The sequence below is a fragment of the Caretta caretta genome, chromosome 1, assembly GCF_965140235.1.
Source record: "Caretta caretta isolate rCarCar2 chromosome 1, rCarCar1.hap1, whole genome shotgun sequence".
In the NCBI taxonomy this organism is placed as follows: Eukaryota; Metazoa; Chordata; order Testudines; family Cheloniidae; genus Caretta; species Caretta caretta.
The window spans coordinates 339,040,849-339,059,098 of NC_134206.1; the positions used below are offsets into that span (position 1 = coordinate 339,040,849).

Below are 18,250 nucleotides of genomic sequence, written 5' to 3' on the forward strand. Positions count from 1 at the left end.
CTCGCTTTTGGGTTGGGACCCCCACAGTTACAACACTGTGAAATTTCAGATTTAAATATCCGAATCCATGAAATTTAAGATTTTTTTTTTTAATCCTATGACTGTGAAATTTACCAAAATGGAACATAAATTCTGTAGGGCCCTACGTATACAGTTTGTAAATCAGGCTATGTCTACGCTACCGCGGTAAGTCGACCTACGCTACGCAACTCCAGTGACATGAATAACATAGCTGGAGTCAACATACCTTAGGTCGAGTTACCACGGGGGGTCAACAGGAGAAAATCTCCCATCAATTTACCTTGCTCTTCTCGTCGGGGGTAGAGTACAGGGGTTGACTGGAGAGCAATCTGTTGATTTGGCAGGTCTTTACTAGACCCGCTAAATCGACGACGGTGGATCAAACTCAGAGCGTCAATCCCGGCTGTAGCGTAGACCTGCCCTTAGTTTGGGATCCTTCAATTTAAAGCAGTGTTTTTCAAACTAGGGCCGCCAATTGTTCAAGGAAAGCCCTTGGCGGGCCGGGCCGTTTTGTTTACCTGCCACGTCTGCGGACACGGCAGGTAAACAAACTGGCCCAGCCCGCCAGCGGCTGTCCCTGAACAAGCAGCAGCCCTAGTTTGAGAACCAATGGTTTAAAGAATCTGTGTCAATGTGAGCTATATTTAGTACTGCAGCTGTTTACTGTATAATTGTAGGAGAGCAATTAATGGATTTCAAGGCCAGAAGGGACCATAGTCTAGTCTGACCTGCTGTATAACACGAGCCAGAGAACTTCCCAAAAATAATTCCTAGAGCAGATCTTTAGAAAAGCATTCAATCTTTATTTAAAAATTGTCAGTGATGGAGAACCCACCATGACCCTTGGTAAATTGTTCCACTGGTTAGTTACTCTCACTATTAAAAATATATGCCTTGTGGTCAGTCTGAATTTGTCTAGCTGCAGCTTCCAGCCATTGGATTGTGTTATGCCTTTCTCTGCTAGATTGAAGAGCCTGTTATTAAATACTTTTTCCACATGTAGGTACTTAAAAGCTGTAATAAAGTCACCCCTTAACCTTCTCTTTGTTAAGCCAAATAGATTATGCTCCTTGAGTCTATCACTATAAGGTATGTTTTCTACCTTTCATCATTCTCATGGCTCTTCTCTGACCCGTCTCCAATTTATCAGCATCCTTATTGAATCCAAATGCAGGGGTAAAATAACCTCTCTTCTCCTACTTGAGATTCCTCTGTTTGTACATCTAAGGATCTTGTTAGCCCTTTTGGCCACAGCGTTGCACTGGGAGCTCATGTTCAGCTGATTGTCCACCACAACTCCCAAATCGCTTTCAGAGTTGCTGCTTCCCATGACAGAGTCCCCCATTCTGGAAGTATGGTTGACATTTTTTTTATTCCTAGAGATATGTTTATATTTATCTATATGTTAATATGCATATTGTTTGCTTGCGCCCAATTTACCAAGCAATCCAGATTGGTCTGTAGCAGGATCCTGTCCTCTTCATTATTTACCACTCCAAATTTTGTGTCACCTGCAAACTTTATCTGTGATGACTTTGTTTTCTTCAAAGCCATCAATAACAATGTTAAATAGCATAAGGCCAAGAACCGATCCCTATGGGACCCCTCTAGAAACACACCCATTTAATGCTAATTGCAATTACATTGTAGGCTTTTACCATGATGAGCACTTAATGTATCCTCCATTTAATATCCCCACCACTCTAAAGTCTTTGCATCAAGGATTTCATAGCACTCCACAAACAGTAATGAATTAATCCAGTCAGGTAGGTAAATATCATTATCTGTGTTTTCTAGATGGGAAAATTCAGGCACAGAAACTTTGTGACTTATCCCAAGGTCACTCCAGAAACCTGTGGTACAACTGGGAATAGAACTCGGATCCCATGACTTTCTATCCCATGTCATTACAATAAGTCCCTCCTTCCTTTCTATGACAAAGGGGAAATTTGAGCCACCCCTATCCTTCATTCTTTGCAGTGAAAATGTAAGTCCTGATCGGCACAATGAGGATATTTTTAATGATCGTTTATAAAGAACCTCATAAACATGAAATGTGTCAACTTTGCATAAGTAAGAATGGACTTTCCAACAGGGCTAACAAATGAACAAGATCAAACACATGAGAAATCTGATCAGTTGATTTTCTAAAATATCTTTTCATGTACTGCTCAACCCCCTTCTGGGAACAGAAGGAACTTTGTGTTGGTCCCTGAATGCAATGACTGTTATGAGTGGGTCACATTCTGTCAAAACACTTAAAATAGCTGTAGGATGAGTTACAAGAAATATCTGTACTGAAGCAGGCTCTTCAAGCTGTATGCAAGCTTGTGTTATCTAGACTTCTAGAAAGCTGTTCACTAAATTACCCATCCTGCCATGGGGCAAAAATGTAGACTTTTTTTTTATGAGCTAGCAAATTTGTTTTCCATACCATATGGTAGTGTCAGCTCAAAGATACCTGTATGTAGCGAGGCGGTGGGGTGCCCCACCACCCTGCCAAGGGAAGAACCTCCCCAGACCTGTGGCCTGTGATGGGATGTTAGATGGGGTGGGATCTGAGTTACCCAGGAAAGAATTTTCTGTAGTATCTGGCAGGTGAATCTTGCCCATCTGCTCAGGGTTTAGCTGATGGCCATATTTGGGGTTGGGAAGGAATTTTCCTCCAGGGCAGATTGGAAGAGGCCCTGGAGGTTTTTCGCCTTCCTCTGTAGCATGGGGCATGGGTCACTTGCTGGAGGATTCTCTGCACCTTGAAGTCTTTAAACTACGATTTGAGGACTTCAATAGCTCAGACATAGGTGAGAGGTTTATCGCAGGAGTGGGTGGGTGAAATTCTGTGGCCTGCGTTGTGCAGGAGGTCAGACTAGATGATCATAATGGTCCCTTCTGACCTTAGTATCTATGAAAAGTGGGTGGAGCCAGCAGATCCTGCACCCGCCCCACAGAGGTCAAGGCGCAGGACAGGAAGTATAAAAACCCAACCCCAGAGCTCACTTGGGCAGCAGCCGCCGGAGAGACCAGACGCCTGTGGCCTGGCTCCGGCTTGGGAGACCCCGGCAATCCGTGGCCGACCAGAGGACTGGCCGGACCGGCCAATGCCTGATGCCCACCGTGGCACGGAGGAGCTGCCAAGCCTACCCATTGCCACCTACCCAGAGAATTGCCAAGCCTACCCATCGCTGGTACTGATGGTACTGGAACCCTCCGAGGACACCACCCTGACCCAGGTACCCTACGAGGGGGAGTCCAGAAGTAGCCCGGGGGCAGCCGACCCTAGTCTGGCTGCAATGCTGCCAGAGCAAATGTCAGTGTGTTACGGCCAGGATCCCCACTGACACAGCAGCGGGTCTTCTGCTGCTGCTAGGGCCCCAGGCTGGGACGCAGTGGAGTGGGTGGGCCTGCGTCCCCCCTGCCACCCACCTTGCGGGTGGCAGTCTCCCCCTTTCCCTGGTCACTAAAGCCAGGAGCCTGGGCTTATATTGAATTAGTCGCTCAGCGCCTGCCTGAGGGCCTGAGCTTCACTGTTTGTTTGCTGCCCTGCCCTGACCCAGGGCCCAGGCTTATATTGAACTGCTTGCGGGGCCCTGCCTGAAGGTCTGGGCCATAGACTGGGTATTCCCCAACCCAGCAGAGAGGGTGTAGTGAGGCGGTGTGGTGCCCCACCACCCCACCGAGGGACGAGCCCTGGCGGAGTTCCCTTACACTGCAATATAAATGCAGAATCAATCCTACAACCCTTATTTACGTGAGTAGCTCCACTGATTTTTTTGATGGTTTATGTAAGACACTCTAGTATGGGGATGAGCACAGTATAAATACATAAGTGGGTAGATTTTAGTGGGACGACTTGTAAGCATAAGAACTACATGACTGCCTTCTAAGTCGATAAAGGACTAGGCAGTGACTTTCTATTCCATGTGGAAGCTTTTGCCAAAGTCCGATATGCTCAGCCATCAGGCAGAAGTGTGCCGTTTCAGCCCACCTGCCTGGTGAGGTCCAAACACAGGTTTGTAGCCTAGTGATAACAACGCTGAGTGTGGCCAGAGAGCAGCTACAGGAAGTGGGTGAATATTATGTAGGGAAGATTTTATTGCATTAAGTTTGCCTCTCTTTCTGTTCACAAATAACCTGCGAGCAGATCATGAATTTCTGTTTCATTTGTCATTCAAGATTATTTGCCAGATAATTTCGCAAATTTTTGTGTAGAATGTTCATCTGAGATATTTGAAAAAGTGTTTGTTCTTTGTGTTTGTTTTTTTGTTTGTTTTTTTACTGGACATCCTTGTCACATGACCTTGTTTCCATTCCCGGACTGGATAGGCGTAACTCAACATCAGGTTTCCAAAGTGAATACTTGCAATTAAGAACTCGCCATTCATTTTCCATTAATATTCTCCAATTGACACTTCAGATGTGCTGTTCCAAGCTAGATCCCTGACAGTAGCCACCTTCATTAAAATGTTCACAGGCAAGTAGAGTTTACTGGAAAGTCACCATCAAAACTTTCTTTTTTATACCAAACCTACATAGTGGAAGCACATTCACGTGAACAGTTAGAACAGTTGAACCAATACAGAAATATCTTTTCAGGATTCACCTCGCTTTGCATTCCACCCAGCTTTAAATCATACTAACTTACTAACACAGCTTAATTCAGCAAACAAAATACAGTTTAAGGATATGATGTATTGTCCCAAAGAACAAGACAAATGTCCCTGTAGAAGAGGAAGAGTTATGAGCATTTATAAACCTGCACACAAATAGCTGACGTTCACATAACTATGATAATACAGAGCACTTCTGTAGTATTTTGCATTTTTCAAGGTTGATCAATATAGAGGACACAAATAGTAATACATTTTCACTCAATATTATTGTAATGTGGTATGTCAGGCCATTATGGAATATATTGGGCCATGTTGTGCCATCCATTTTAAAGAACTCCTCCAAGAAATTGACCAGGAATTCTGAGTTAAAATCTATAGCATAATAGTTAAGCGATTATGGGTAGTTTGCATAATGCTGGCAGATCTTTGGGGAAATGTTTCTTGGAATGGTGGTTTTGCCTGTTATTCTGGAGAGATTAATCAGAAGGGTCAGTGCCTGCTTTGTACTTTTTCAGGGTCCCAAAATATTTTTATACACAGTAATACAAGAATATTTCCAAATATTCTGGCTCCACTAAGACAAAAGTAAGGGTTATGAGCCAGATCCTGTGGCCATTATGCCCAGCTAGATTTTGATCTTGCGCTAGTATAATTCTGGAGTAATTCCACTGATGTCAGCAGAGTTACTCTGGATTTACATTGGTGTAATGGAGATCAGAAACTGGCCCTCGGACCTTACTTGATAAAAACTCTCCATGGGCCAAATCCTGAAGAATTTATTTGGGCCTTACTCAGTTCTTGTACTCTGGCAAATTCCTATTAACCTCCATATTGTTCTCCCAAGATCTGCATACACATGGGACCATCCATGTATGTATTATCCCCCTCCAAAACTGAAGGGGAGGTCAGTCACCTTCACATCCGTATTTCTCCCTTCCCAAGACCCATTGGAGGGAGTAGGAGAAGAAGGCAGAATAGGCTGCATTTGGGGGACTGGGTTGTCCTACGCTGGGCAGGAACGGGTATATTCACATAGTCCTCTCCAATGGCCCTGTGCAGAGTCCCCAGGAAAGGTAACGCAGCCTGGAGCACTATTATCTTTCCCTGGGCTATCCCTCTATGATTGACACACACACCCCTTTATGGTGGTCACCTTGGGTAGCTGGGAGGAAGCAAGTCTTTGGTAACCTGGCTCCATTGGAGGTGCACTTCCAGGAGGGAAGAGGTGGTGGGGCAAAAAGCTCTAGCTTCCTGCTGATCCACTGGGGTAACACGTCAACCTTTTGGGGGCTCTATCAGGTTTTGAGACTGGGCCTGCTCACAGAGCAACCCCCTCCCCTGATGACAACTGGGGAGCAACCTATGAGAGGATCCTTCTGGAAACTTCCTCCCACTCTGCCTCATCCAGCAGTTTCTACCACAGGATGAAAGACCCAGCCCTGAGGAAGCTCCCCTCAGGATTTAACGCAATGTTTAAGTTCCAATTTATTTCAATGAACTGAGCAACAACTTTTCATGTTCTGGATCAGATCCAGGCTCCAGGGCACCTTCTGAGGTCTGAGACTGAGTGTGTGTAAAACAGAAAGACAGGTGGGCTGGCTCCTTCTCAAAGCATTTGGTCAGGACACACTTTGCTTGTCCAATATTGTTTCTGTACATTATGCCCCTGGACACTGAAATGGAAACCAGAGGGAGAGATCATCACATTCTGGTACCTGATACTTTCTGGGGGCATTGTGTAGAAAAGATGGTTCATAATGATATATTTTAGAGCCAGAAGGCTCCATTATGATCATCTCGTTTGAATTCCTGCATAAAAGTCTGTAGAACCTCCCATGGTAATTCATGCATCATGTCTGTAACTTCTGTTTGAGCAACTGCACACCTTTTAGAAGGCCAGCCAGTCGTGATTTAAAGATTCCACCACATCCCTGGCAAATGGTTCCAATGGTTAATTACATTCACTGGTCAAAATTTGCATCATACTTCTAGCCTTACGTCTTTTCTATCTATTGGATCCCACTGTGATTCCTTCTCCTAAATTGAAGAGCCATCTTCATAGAGAACCCTCTTCCCCATGTAGGTACATGTAGACTGAGTAAAGGAACTCAGGGCCAGATTCACAAAGGGACTTAGTCTCCTAAATCTGGGCTTTCAATTGCATATATCCCAGTTTTAGGCACCGCTGGGATCCACAAATCCCCCAGTCGGCTGTCACCTGACTTGGTGCCTGAATGTTCTCTGTAAAATTCCACAGGTGCTACACCTACGCTTATGCTTCCTGGCATGCACACTGCTGCCTCACACAGGCATCTGGACACCTGATCCGGAGATCAGTGTTCCTCCACCTATCTTGCCTGTGGACCCTGCTTAACGCTACACAAGATGGCAGAGGAGGCCTCCCTTATAACCGTTAGTCCAGGTTAGCATACTTACCCAGGATGTGGGAGACCCTTCTGCAGGATGAGAAGGGATTTGAACAGGGTTTCCCACTTTACAGGTGAATGCCCTAACCACGGGATGACGGGATATTCTGATGTGGGGCTCTTTCGCTGAAGCCATTCCCCTTTGTATTAAATATGAATTGGGTCGGAGTGTGAGAATCACTCTGTGGTCCAGTGGCGCAGGCATTCACTCGAGAGTTGGTGAGCCTCTGTTCAAATCCCCTCTCCTCAGGCAGAGGGAGGCACTCCCAGAGTCTCCTAGGTGAGTTCCCTGACCACAGAGCCAAAGGTTATAAGGGAGGTCCTCCTCCCCTACCACCCAAGCATTCTGTGTGGAGTTAGGCAGTTTCCTAAGCCAGCCTCCCAAGACATAAGAGAGGGATCCCCAGCTATGGGTTGCCAGCAGAGATAGGTGCCCAGTTCTGTGAGGAGGACACCTCTCTCATTGGCATCTCCCATTGGCTAGCTTGGATAGTTTCCCACCTAGCATGCTGGCTTTTGTGGATCTCATTCTCAGATGTCCATCTCTCCCCATGCATTGTTTAGGGAGCCTAGATGCCTAACCCAGGCTTTGTAGAGTCCTGTGACTTTTTTTCAGGTGGCTTAAAAGTTAGGCATTGCATTGTTGAGTGTTGCAATGCCTACATCTCTTTGTGAATCGAGGCTTCTGCTTTTTGGTGCCACGGATTCCATATTCCATATATGCACAAAAAATGCATCACTGGCCCTTATCAAGAGGGACAAAGAATATACAAATCTGTAGCAACTCCTTGGGAGCACGTTCTTCAAAATCTGTGTCCCCTTCGTAATGTGGTCAGCCTAAAAAAGGAAAGGCTGTTAAAGCAAGTGTGAGTGTTTGTGTGTGTGTGGGGGGGGGGGGGGGAAGATAAGAAAAGTGAATTATCTCGGGCAGTCCTTTCCAAAAGAGCAACGCATGAAGCTACAGCATGAAAGGAACCATTAGATATAAAGATCTAATAACATTCATTCTGTTGACATTATAGAAAAATGAAGATCAAGAAGAGTGAGAGATGTGCAATAAAGTGTAGGTTTTAAACAGATCAGTGGCTTTAAATTGAAAGACCATTGGGACCATATGGAGAGCAGACACAGGATGTCTGGTACATCACAGTAAACTCAAAGGAAATCTGCTACCTTTCACCCAAAATATCTCTCTCTCTCTCTCTCTCTCTCTCTCACACACACACACCCCCACACACACACACCCCCACACACACACACACCCCACCTGAAAACATGAAAAGATGCCCCATCACTTCTAGTTCCTGAATGCAGACAATATCTGCTTACCTTAGCGCAGTTCAGAGCATTGTCAATTCAGCTTTCCCAGCATCGTGCTGAACAGGACTGACTTTTATTGCTGTTTTAGCTCAGGTTTGAAAGCCTGCCCTTCACCTTCAGTGCTCGTTGACATTCAAATGAAGCAAGGGTAGTGGCACAATGGATGGGTTTGTTTTGGTTTCTTTTGTTTGTTTGTTTTTTTTGTGTAGAAAGTGACTGGCTATTTTTATATCCTAGTGACAACCTTTGGCCTGCCCGTAAAATGTGGGAGGCTTTATAGTAAATGTTTTGCCTGCCCTTTTTTCAGAGGTGGCAGGAAATAATCAGCACAATAATTAGAGAGGCTCTTTTGGACAGATCTGTGAATATCGATAGATTTATATACAGTGTGAATGGCCTTGTTTCGTATAGAATTTAATAGGGTTCTTTCAGGAAGAACTATTTTACATTTACTTGCGAAGGGAATCTGTCCTGCTCTACCACTGCAGTCTCCTCTCCTCCTCCAGCTCTCTGCCAGAGCTCAGTCTGCTGGCCTTTTCAGATCTGTAACAACACACTGGGAGGGGTCCTCTGATGGGACTGTCCCCGGTACCTCTGGATCTAAAAGCATGAGTGTCTGCTGCTTGAGCTAAAGGACCAGCTCCATTAGCTCAGAGGGAGTATAAACTTCCAGACAAAGTCTGTCCACTAGAGTGGGACAATGAGCAAATAATCTGTTGGTGTGAGTTATGGGGGTGTGACAATTTGGGAGGGGCGGGGTGTCTGTCCATGTACAACATATGAATTTCTGGTTGACGTTCTGGAATTATTATGAAAGAGTTGTTTCATGGATGGAATGCCACTATGTGGATGTGGAATCCACCACTGCTGACAGGGTTGTAGTATGTCTCTACCAGACCAGGGATAATAGTCCGTCATTAACATTAACAACTGCGCTCTGACCAAACAACGGTTACACTAAGGAGATTGCCTGAGCGAGGAGACTAAGTTCTCTGCAGAGGGCATGTGACTTTGGAGAGTGGGAAATCATCAGCAGCGGAACATAGAAACTCTATAGACACTCAAGAAGCTTTGGGCAGGCTTTCACAGCAAGGGGGTCCAGTTTAACGGTAGGGGAGACCAGCCAAGGTCCGAGAAAGCTCGCTGATCTAAAGCAGCTCCATGATTCTGAAGCGATGCCACATGCTGAAAGGGGAAGGATCCTGCGTACCACAGAGGGCTCTGCCCAACCCCAAAGAACTCTCCAGAGTGGTGAGGAAACTGAGGCAGGGAAATGTGGAGAGGTGCGTTCAGTATTTCATCTCAATCTGTATAGTTCTCACGCTGCCAAGCAAAGGTTTAGAACCCTGTGCCAAGTCTGTCTGCGTGTCTGTTGACTTTCACTATCATGTGGCCCTGAAAAGGCAGACAGTAAACCCAGAACACCTGCAGGGCGTTTATGCTACAGGGGTGGACCCCAAGCACAACAACCTGAGAAGTGGACATCCAGAGTGGGTGGGGTGTGACAGGAAGTTAATACAGCCGCAGGCGGCGCTAACTATTGTACAGGTCTCCTGCAGGACTTGTGTGCTCCCGCCCCATGTAAGGAGTCCGGTGTGAATCCATGAAAAGGGGGTGTGGTACCACAGAAGTGGCTGCCCATGCAGGAAGGGGAAGATCCATGCACAGAAGGACCAGACTCAGAGCTAGGAGAGCATGATCTACTCAAGGGTTCTCTGCCCGAGGCCTCCGGGAGGGCCGCAAGCAGGTTTCAGGGGGTCCGCCAAGCCGGGCCAGCATTAGACTCGCTGGGGCTCAGGGCAGAAAGCCGAAGCCCCCCGACATGGGGCTGAAGCATGGGACCCTGAGCTCTGTCACCCAGGGTGGAAGCCGAAGCCTGAGCAATGTAGCTTTGCGGGGGGCCCTGTGTCTTGGGGCCATGGGCAATTGTCCTGCTTGGTGCCCTCTAATGCTGGCCTGGCTTTTATATGTAGAAAAATATTTGTTGTGACACAGGTGGGCCGTGGGGTTTTTATAGCAAGTTGGGCGGGGCGGCGGGGGGACTCGGAAAGAAAAAGGTGGAGAACCCCTGATCTGCCTTATATTCGCCTGAGCAATGCACATGGTTTGAATTTCATTGTAAGCTGGTTTCCTCTGGTAAATCTGTATTCAGGAAATGTCCCACCCCGACCAAAAATAACATTCTGCGTCTAATTGGCCAGGAAGAGTCCATAGGAGATTGAACAGGTTGTTCTAATTGAGCAGATAAATCTACGAGTTAAAATGCTCGTTACATAGCCAGTAGATTCTAATGCCCACTGCAGAGTCTGTCCCCGTCTATCCGTTAAATAAATACAGAGCTAAACTGTTTTTGGAAAGTCGTATTATGTAATCAATACATGGAAGGGTTCCTTTAGCACCATTCCCATCTATTGTGTAATTATATACTTGGGATGGAACTGTTCAGAGCCATATGGACAGACTCAATGCCCATGTGTAGTAGCTAATTTTAAAAATGGCAGCATATCTGTTTTTCTCTCCCCCATTTTTCAGAATACCAAAGCAGTTAGCTCACGTTATGGAGCAATCGGTTTCTCCAATTCTTTCCTCCTCGTTTTTGTTTAATCAAACACATTTCTTTTTCTTTCTCTTTAGTGCTCCCAGACAGAGATCTTATATGCCAACTGTAGCCCGGAGCAAACGTTTTCTAGTCAAGTTATAAAAACCTCCTCCAAATGGGGCTTTCTAATGGAACTGCTGCTTGTGCTTTCTCTGTATTGCTGGACAGAACAAGGACAGTGTTACCAAGAGAGAGAGAGACCCCGAGACAGGTACATAAGTTGACGTAAGGAGGGATGGGAAGGTTCAGAAATGGGCAGACCGATTCAGAGACAGAGAGGAGGAAAAGACCCACAGAAAGAGAGAGAAAAAATGATGTGCTACTGAATGAACTGCATCTAATAAGTCAGAAGGAAATATTATGATTTTTATGATGCTGCTATAAAACCTGAAGAAGCAATTAGGCTGAGAACATAAATTTTGCAACTGTATTTTCCTAGCATTACACCGAACTAGTGAATGAGCTGATACAGAGCTGGTTGTGGTATTGTTATTATGTGCCAGTTGTATTAGTCTTTCCAGTCCTCAAAGATCAGAGTAACTGTTCTATAAACTGTGGAAGATCAGCGAACAATTAACATTCCCTCCCCACTTTCTCGCTTGCTCTCTTAATACCATCTGAGGTGTCAAGTCTTCTTCTAGAACCTCTGAATACTCAGGTTTCATCGTCTTGTGGGTCAGTCCTGCAAGGTCCCAGTGTCTGATTGTCTCCTATGGGCTCAACTGCCCCTGGGCCTATCAGGTGCTCACCTATCAACACCCTTTAGCTGCAAGATCAGGCCCTGTACATGTTAGTTTGCCTCTGACAGGTTTTCCTTACAGGAAGCAGTGTGGAATGGAAGGGTGAAAGCAGCATGGAGAGAGAGACAGGTGGGCTGAATTCTAATCCTAACTTTGCCCCTGGTTTGCTGTGTAGCCTTGGGCAAATGACTTTAATGCTGCCTTAACATCCCTATCTGTAAAATGTGGATATTAATACTTACCTATCTACCTCCCAGAGGTGTTAGGAGGTTTAGTTAGACAGGTTCTATATTAGGTGCACCAGTAGAATTAACTGGTTTTAGTTAAACCAGTGGAGACTGCTAATGTAAACGTACTTGTCAGTTTCACCCTCGCTTAATTATGTAATACACGGACCCAGGCTAATCCTCTCCCAAACTGGTTAAATGTGTCTACATTAAGGGTTTACACAAGTTTAACTAGACTGATTTTAAAACAATTTGGTTTAACCCATGCCACTTTTCTAATGGAGTCACAAGCCCTCAGCTAATGACAATGCCACTCTGAACGTGAGAAGTGTTATGTAAGTGCTAAGTACCATTATGTGTCCCAAAACCGTAAAGACTCCAGCACTGTAGTAAAAAGACCCTGATGTCAATATTCAGTGGTTATTCAGTGTGTTAAAATAAAGGATAAGATTTTGCATGTTACAAAGCCATCCTCTCGGCTGTTTTTTGTAGCATTTGAAAGAGTTAAGCCTAAAACCGGAATGTCTTGGGAATGTTGGCAGAGAGGAGCCAGAGCTGCTTTTATTTTTTTTCCCCTGGATGGAATCCCAGCACTTTGAAATCTAAGTGATGACTTTGGATCTAAGTATGTTTCTTGGTTCCACTGCAGAGAGCTGGGAAGTGAGATGCAAAGTAACCGAGAAGCCCTTTGCAAGGGATGTCTGATTCCCTGCCTGTCCCAGGACAGATATTTTTACCTTGTCCCTAGTGATTCCTGGGGGCAGCGGAATTTGATTTGAGAAGATACATATGGATCCATGGAAGAAATAATTTCCTTAAGGAGGGGAAAGAAACATCCCAACCGGCTTATTTTGGCTGCAGCTGTTTCTCCTTTGATGGAAATCGTTGTGACACTTGAACCTTGCATTTCATAAGGAGTCTAGGAATTAGCTAACTGCCTTTGATAGGGGGTGCTGGGTCTTTCATGAGACTAGCTGGCATGGCTGCTGTACTCTTTGGCTTGGAGGATCTGCTCTACAGTTGGGACAGCCTGGTGTGGAACTTGACTTCACGGGCTCTGAGGACTTGCCGGTTTGGAAATCTGCGGGTCCTGCAGCTGATGCTGAAGCCATGGTGCATTTCCAGAGCAGTTTACCAGGTAGGGAGCAATGGTTTTAAAACCCTCGGCCAAATCCCAAGGCCTTGACTCAGTCCCTGCTTGGAGTCAGGCAAGACCCAGTCCTGCAAAATGCTGACCACTGTGAGCTCCCCATTAAAGTCAAAGGGAATTGAGGCTACTCAGCACAAATAGGAAGAGATGTGGGGACAGACAAAAACAGTTTGCGATCCAGGGGAGTTGTGCCTGAGTCAAAACTAAGGGCCAGGTTCTGCAAGCTCGAAGATACCCTAGTGTATACATAAGGTAGGCAAATTCTGGCCTGGAGTAGGGATCACAGGACTGCATTCGACTGCATAAATTCTCCTCATGAAACTTTCTCTATTCACCAGGGGCTGGATTCTGCCACCCTTACTCATGCTGAGTAGCACCTTACTCCTTGAGTATTCCCACTGGCTCCACAAGGAGTAGGGTGCCACTCAGTATGAATAAAACTGCTGAATCTAGCCCTGAAGAACTATCATTTGCATGCAGAAAATGATTAAAAGTTGGCTTAAAATGTAACAAAATTAAACAGTGGAAGTCCTATGTACTAATCCAGCCTTGCAAAACTCTACTCACCTGCTGATCTGAAATAATATTGGTTTTAATTGGATTGGTGTGTAAAATACTGTGTGTGGTTTTTTTCTTATCGTTATGGTAAGAGTGGGCAAATAGATTTTTCCTGGCAATTTTGCAAGGTTTTACTCATTAATGAAGGGAAATGCTAACCAACTGAGTCGGGACATTTAGGGTGGTCACAGATTGGACTGTATAACTGAGATAACATCAGACCTTGTATTGATGGATCCACATCTGTGTTTGGAAAAGGCATTTTTCGCTACACTCGTTTGCTTAGTGTGTGCCTTCTCTGCTCATTGGGAGTCACCATGTTCAGCACAGTTGTGCATAATAGACCTACCTGATTCAAAGCCCATTGAAATCACTGGAATTCTTTCCATGGATTTCAGCAACCTTTGGTTCATTCCCACTATGACCAATCTTGAATGCTTTGGTCCCCCTAACTTTATCCACAGATTTGCAGTATTGTTTGGAATTCAGCAGGCACAGGCAGCTGGTTTTTTAAAATACCAGTTTGCCCTGGAAGGTATCAATGAATAGTCATAACAGAATGAATCCCCAGTCCCTCTTTTTTTGCCCCCTGGTAGATGCTGATTGTATTTGTGTCAGAGACTGCTTCTGAAAGCTGCATGGAAGTTAGTGCAATGAACTGATGCATGCTCCATGTGAATAAAGCCAAACACTCTGGCTGTGCTCTGGTCTCCCTTAAACCAGTGTAAATCCCCAGTTCCTGAATGGAGTCTGACACATGCTCTGTGTATGGGGTAGAATGTGGCTGCAGCACCCCAGAGGAACACAAGAAAGGAATTGTGCTTCTGAGAGGCATAGTTCCCTTCTTGCTTACCCCTGGCCCTGGAAGTGGGAGTTACTAGTAATTAGCTGCCGGCCTATACCAGCAGCAAATTATGTTCCCCCTTCATGCTGACTCAGCTATGATAGTTCCTTTATGCCCCTGCGTGGGTCCCTAATCCAAGCCACCAATCTAACCCCAGTGTAACTCCTTTGAAGTCAACGGTTTTACTGCAGGATTTGCCCTGCAGTCAGAGGTGAACCTGGCTCACCCTGTTTAACTAAATTGCTTCTTCTACAATGTGCACAAGCAGTAACTCTGCTGTACAATGATTGCAGGGACCCCATTCATTCATCAGAACAGCCAGAGAAATCACATGGCCAAACATCGGTGCATGCATTCTAAAAACTGACATCCATTAGGAATGACTGCCCAGGGCTGGATAGATTTAGAACCAACCTGGACCTTTGCCCATTCTTCAGATAGAACCTGTGAACCTTTCTGGAGCTTCGATACAATCCACACCTCCTTATTTTGTTGCTGTCGATCACGTCTTACTTTCAAGCTCTTCTGCGCTGCCTGGTTGGAGAAAGGAATGGAAGCATAAGTGCCAAAATGCTGACAGAGAGACTGCAGTGGGGGAAGCTGATTTGGTGAGGTGCTGAGCATCCTCAACTCCACTGACTTCAAGGGGAAGCTTGAGGGAGCTCAGCATTTCACAGAATTGGGCCCTCAAGATTTCTGGAGCTGGTAGTAGCAGAAATCTCGTGAAGTAGTCTGTTCTTGTGGGATTTCTAGCCTAGTTTCACAGCCAAGGGCTCAAGTCAGGTATGGATAAATGTGTGATTTTTAGGAGACAGGCCTCATGGCCAGTCCCAATCCTGGCAATGACACATTCTGTAGCCTTGGGAAAGTCGCTTCACTTTGGGAAAGTCACTGCGCTTTAGTGCCTCAATTTCCCCATCTATAAAATGGCCACAAAACCACTTGATCTTCCCTAAACCTGAGTGTGTAGATTCCAAGAACTTTGCAGAAGGAGTGGGGGGCAAATCTGGTGTGTTTTGGTTGGGGAGAATATTGGAATCTGAGGAAAAGAGGTGCTGAAAGGCACGCATCCATCCTTGGCCAGAGTTAAGGTTGTGGGGTGTTCTCTGTGGTTGTGATGGTGGTAGATAAGCTACCTGGGTGGAGGAGTAGTGGGTACGTAATACTGATTGTCTTGCTTCTTAGGTTTTCTGTTAAGCTATATTACAACAGACTGACCTTTACTGACACACAACACAGTGCTTTTATGTATTCTGTGAATAATTTTCCCCGATATCTGACCATCTCTAAACATTGACATGATATTTTAATAACATTGTGACTAGCCAGAGAGCTTGCCTGCATAATCATTTCCTACTTTGAAACTGAGACTTTTTCAGCTGCTTGTTATTGAGCTGATCTAAATAATGCCTCAATTACCCTAGTTTTGTCTGCCTGGAGCATATTGATTCCCTGATGCTAGTTCATCTTGAAAGCATTCTGCACATCAGCCACAGGACTAAACTGTCCTTAAAAAAGAATTATACAGCTCTGTGCAAATTAGGGACAACATTCTGCCCAGCACTCAAATCTCCCTTCCTTTTGTGCTGTTTCTTAGTGCTTCAGCTTTACTGTTACAAAACAGAGCTAATAACCCAGGGGCACAACTGCATTTGCTGTGGGAGACTTACTGGTTCACCTATCATGAGATTGGCTTGAGGGTGCCAGAGTTTGAAGCATTTCCTGCTTGAGTCATGTCATGTTTTGGAGAGTGGGTGGGAATAGAAGAGGAGAAGGAAAATATATGCGTGATTTCTGGGGGCTGGATTTCAATGTCTAGGGCAGTCGCAGATTGATAGCACCAGGCTAAGCTTAGGTAACTGTTGCGGTTTGGGAGGGTCCCAGAGCAAGCCTGGAATGAAACTACGCGGCAATGAAACTACCCCGCAGCCCAAGCCCCACAAACTCGAGACAGCTGAACCGGGCCAGCCGCAAGTGGTATTTTGTAGTGTAGACATACCCTACGTTTCCAGATATGGCTCTGTCAGTGCACCGTCGTCCCACACAGTCCTGATCTGCAGCTCAGTACATTCAAGTAGCAGCTGTCTGCTGAGTACAGCGTGCCAATGCTGCCGAATTACTGTATGTGGGTGGCTTTGAGATGTACTGGTGGGAAACCACCTAAACTATTTCACTGGTGAGCTGTGCTCTCCGGGCAACCTAGTGACAGAGGATGTGGAAAAAGCTAATGTACTCAATGCTTTTTTTGCCTCTGTCTTCACTAACAAGGTCAGCTCCCAGACTGCTGCGCTGGGCATCACAACATGGGGAATAGATGGCCAGCCCTCTGTGGAGAAAGAGGTGGTTAGGGACTATTTAGAAAAGCTGGATGTGCACAAGTCCATGGGGCCGGACGAGTTGCATCCGAGAGTGCTGAAGGAATTGGCGGCTGTGATTGCAGAGCCATTGGCCATTATCTTTGAAAACTCGTGGCGAACGGGGGAAGTCCCGGATGACTGGAAAAAGGCTAATGTAGTGCCTATCTTTAAAAAAGGGAAGAAGGAGGATCCTGGGAACTACAGGCCAGTCAGCCTCACCTCAGTCCCTGGAAAAATCATGGAGCAGGTCCTCAAAGAATCAATCCTGAAGCACTTACCTGAGAGGAAAGTGATCAGGAATAGTCAGCATGGATTCACCAAGGGAAGGTCATGCCTGACTAATCTAATCGCCTTCTATGATGAGATTACTGGTTCTGTGGATGAAGGGAAAGCAGTGGATGTATTGTTTCTTGACTTTAGCAAAGCTTTTGACATGGTCTCCCACAGTATTCTTGTCAGCAAGTTAAAGAAGTATGGGCTGGATGAATGCACTATAAGGTGGGTAGAAAGTTGGCTAGATTGTCGGGCTCAACGGGTAGTGATCAATGGCTCCATGTCTAGTTGGCAGCCGGTGTCAAGTGGAGTGCCCCAGTGGTCGGTCCTGGGGCCGGTTTTGTTCAATATCTTCATAAATGATCTGGAGGATGGTGTGGATTGCACTCTCAGCAAATTTGCGGATGATACGAAACTGGGAGGAGTGGTAGATACGCTGGAGGGCAGGGATAGGATACAGAGGGACCTAAACAAATTGGAGGATTGGGCCAAAAGAAATCTGATGAGGTTCAATAAGGATAAGTGCAGGGTCCTGCACTTAGGACAGAAGAACCCAATGCACAGCTACAGACTAGGGACTGAATGGCTAGGCAGCAGTTCTGCAGAAGAGGACCTAGGGGTGACAGTGGACAAGAAGCTGTATATGAGTCAGCAGTGTGCCCTTGTTGCCAAGAAGACCAATGGCATTTTGGGATGTATAAGTAGGGGCATAGCGAGCAGATCGAGGGATGTGATTGTCCCCCTCTATTCGAGATTGGTGAGGCCTCATCTGGAGTACTGTGTCCAGTTTTGGGCCCCACACTACAAGAAGGATGTGGATAAATTGGAGAGAGTCCAGCGAAGGGCAACAAAAATGATTAGGGAACTGGAACACATGAGCTATGAGGAGAGGCTGAGGGAACTGGGATTGTTTAGTCTGCGGAAGAGAAGAATGGGGAGGGATTTGATAGCTGCTTTCAACTACCTGAGAGGTGGTTCCAGAGAGGATGGTTCTAGACTATTCTCAGTGGTGGAAGAGGACAGGACAAGGAGTAATGGTCTCAAGTTGCAGTGGGGGAGGTTTAGGTTGGATATTAGGAAAAACTTTTTCACTAGGAGGGTGGTGAAACACTGGAATGCGTTACC

The 18,250-nt window shown here is 45.8% G+C and overlaps 1 protein-coding gene across 9 annotated transcripts in view; it reads left to right on the plus strand.

Moving 5' to 3' along the window:
* Positions 1-18,250, plus strand: part of FRMD4A (FERM domain containing 4A) — a 557,138-nt gene that overhangs the window by 278,538 nt on the left and 260,350 nt on the right. For 4 of the 9 annotated variants that reach the window (XM_075124531.1, XM_075124529.1, XM_075124534.1 and 1 more), the window contains exon 1: positions 11,077-11,187. The exons of the other annotated variants lie outside the window; for them this stretch is intronic. In XM_075124531.1, coding sequence (XP_074980632.1) covers positions 11,092-11,187 — 96 coding nt within the window. In that variant the 5' untranslated portion in view covers positions 11,077-11,091. Of the gene's footprint in view, positions 1-11,076; positions 11,188-18,250 lie in introns of those variants that run through there. 9 annotated transcript variants of the gene reach the window in all.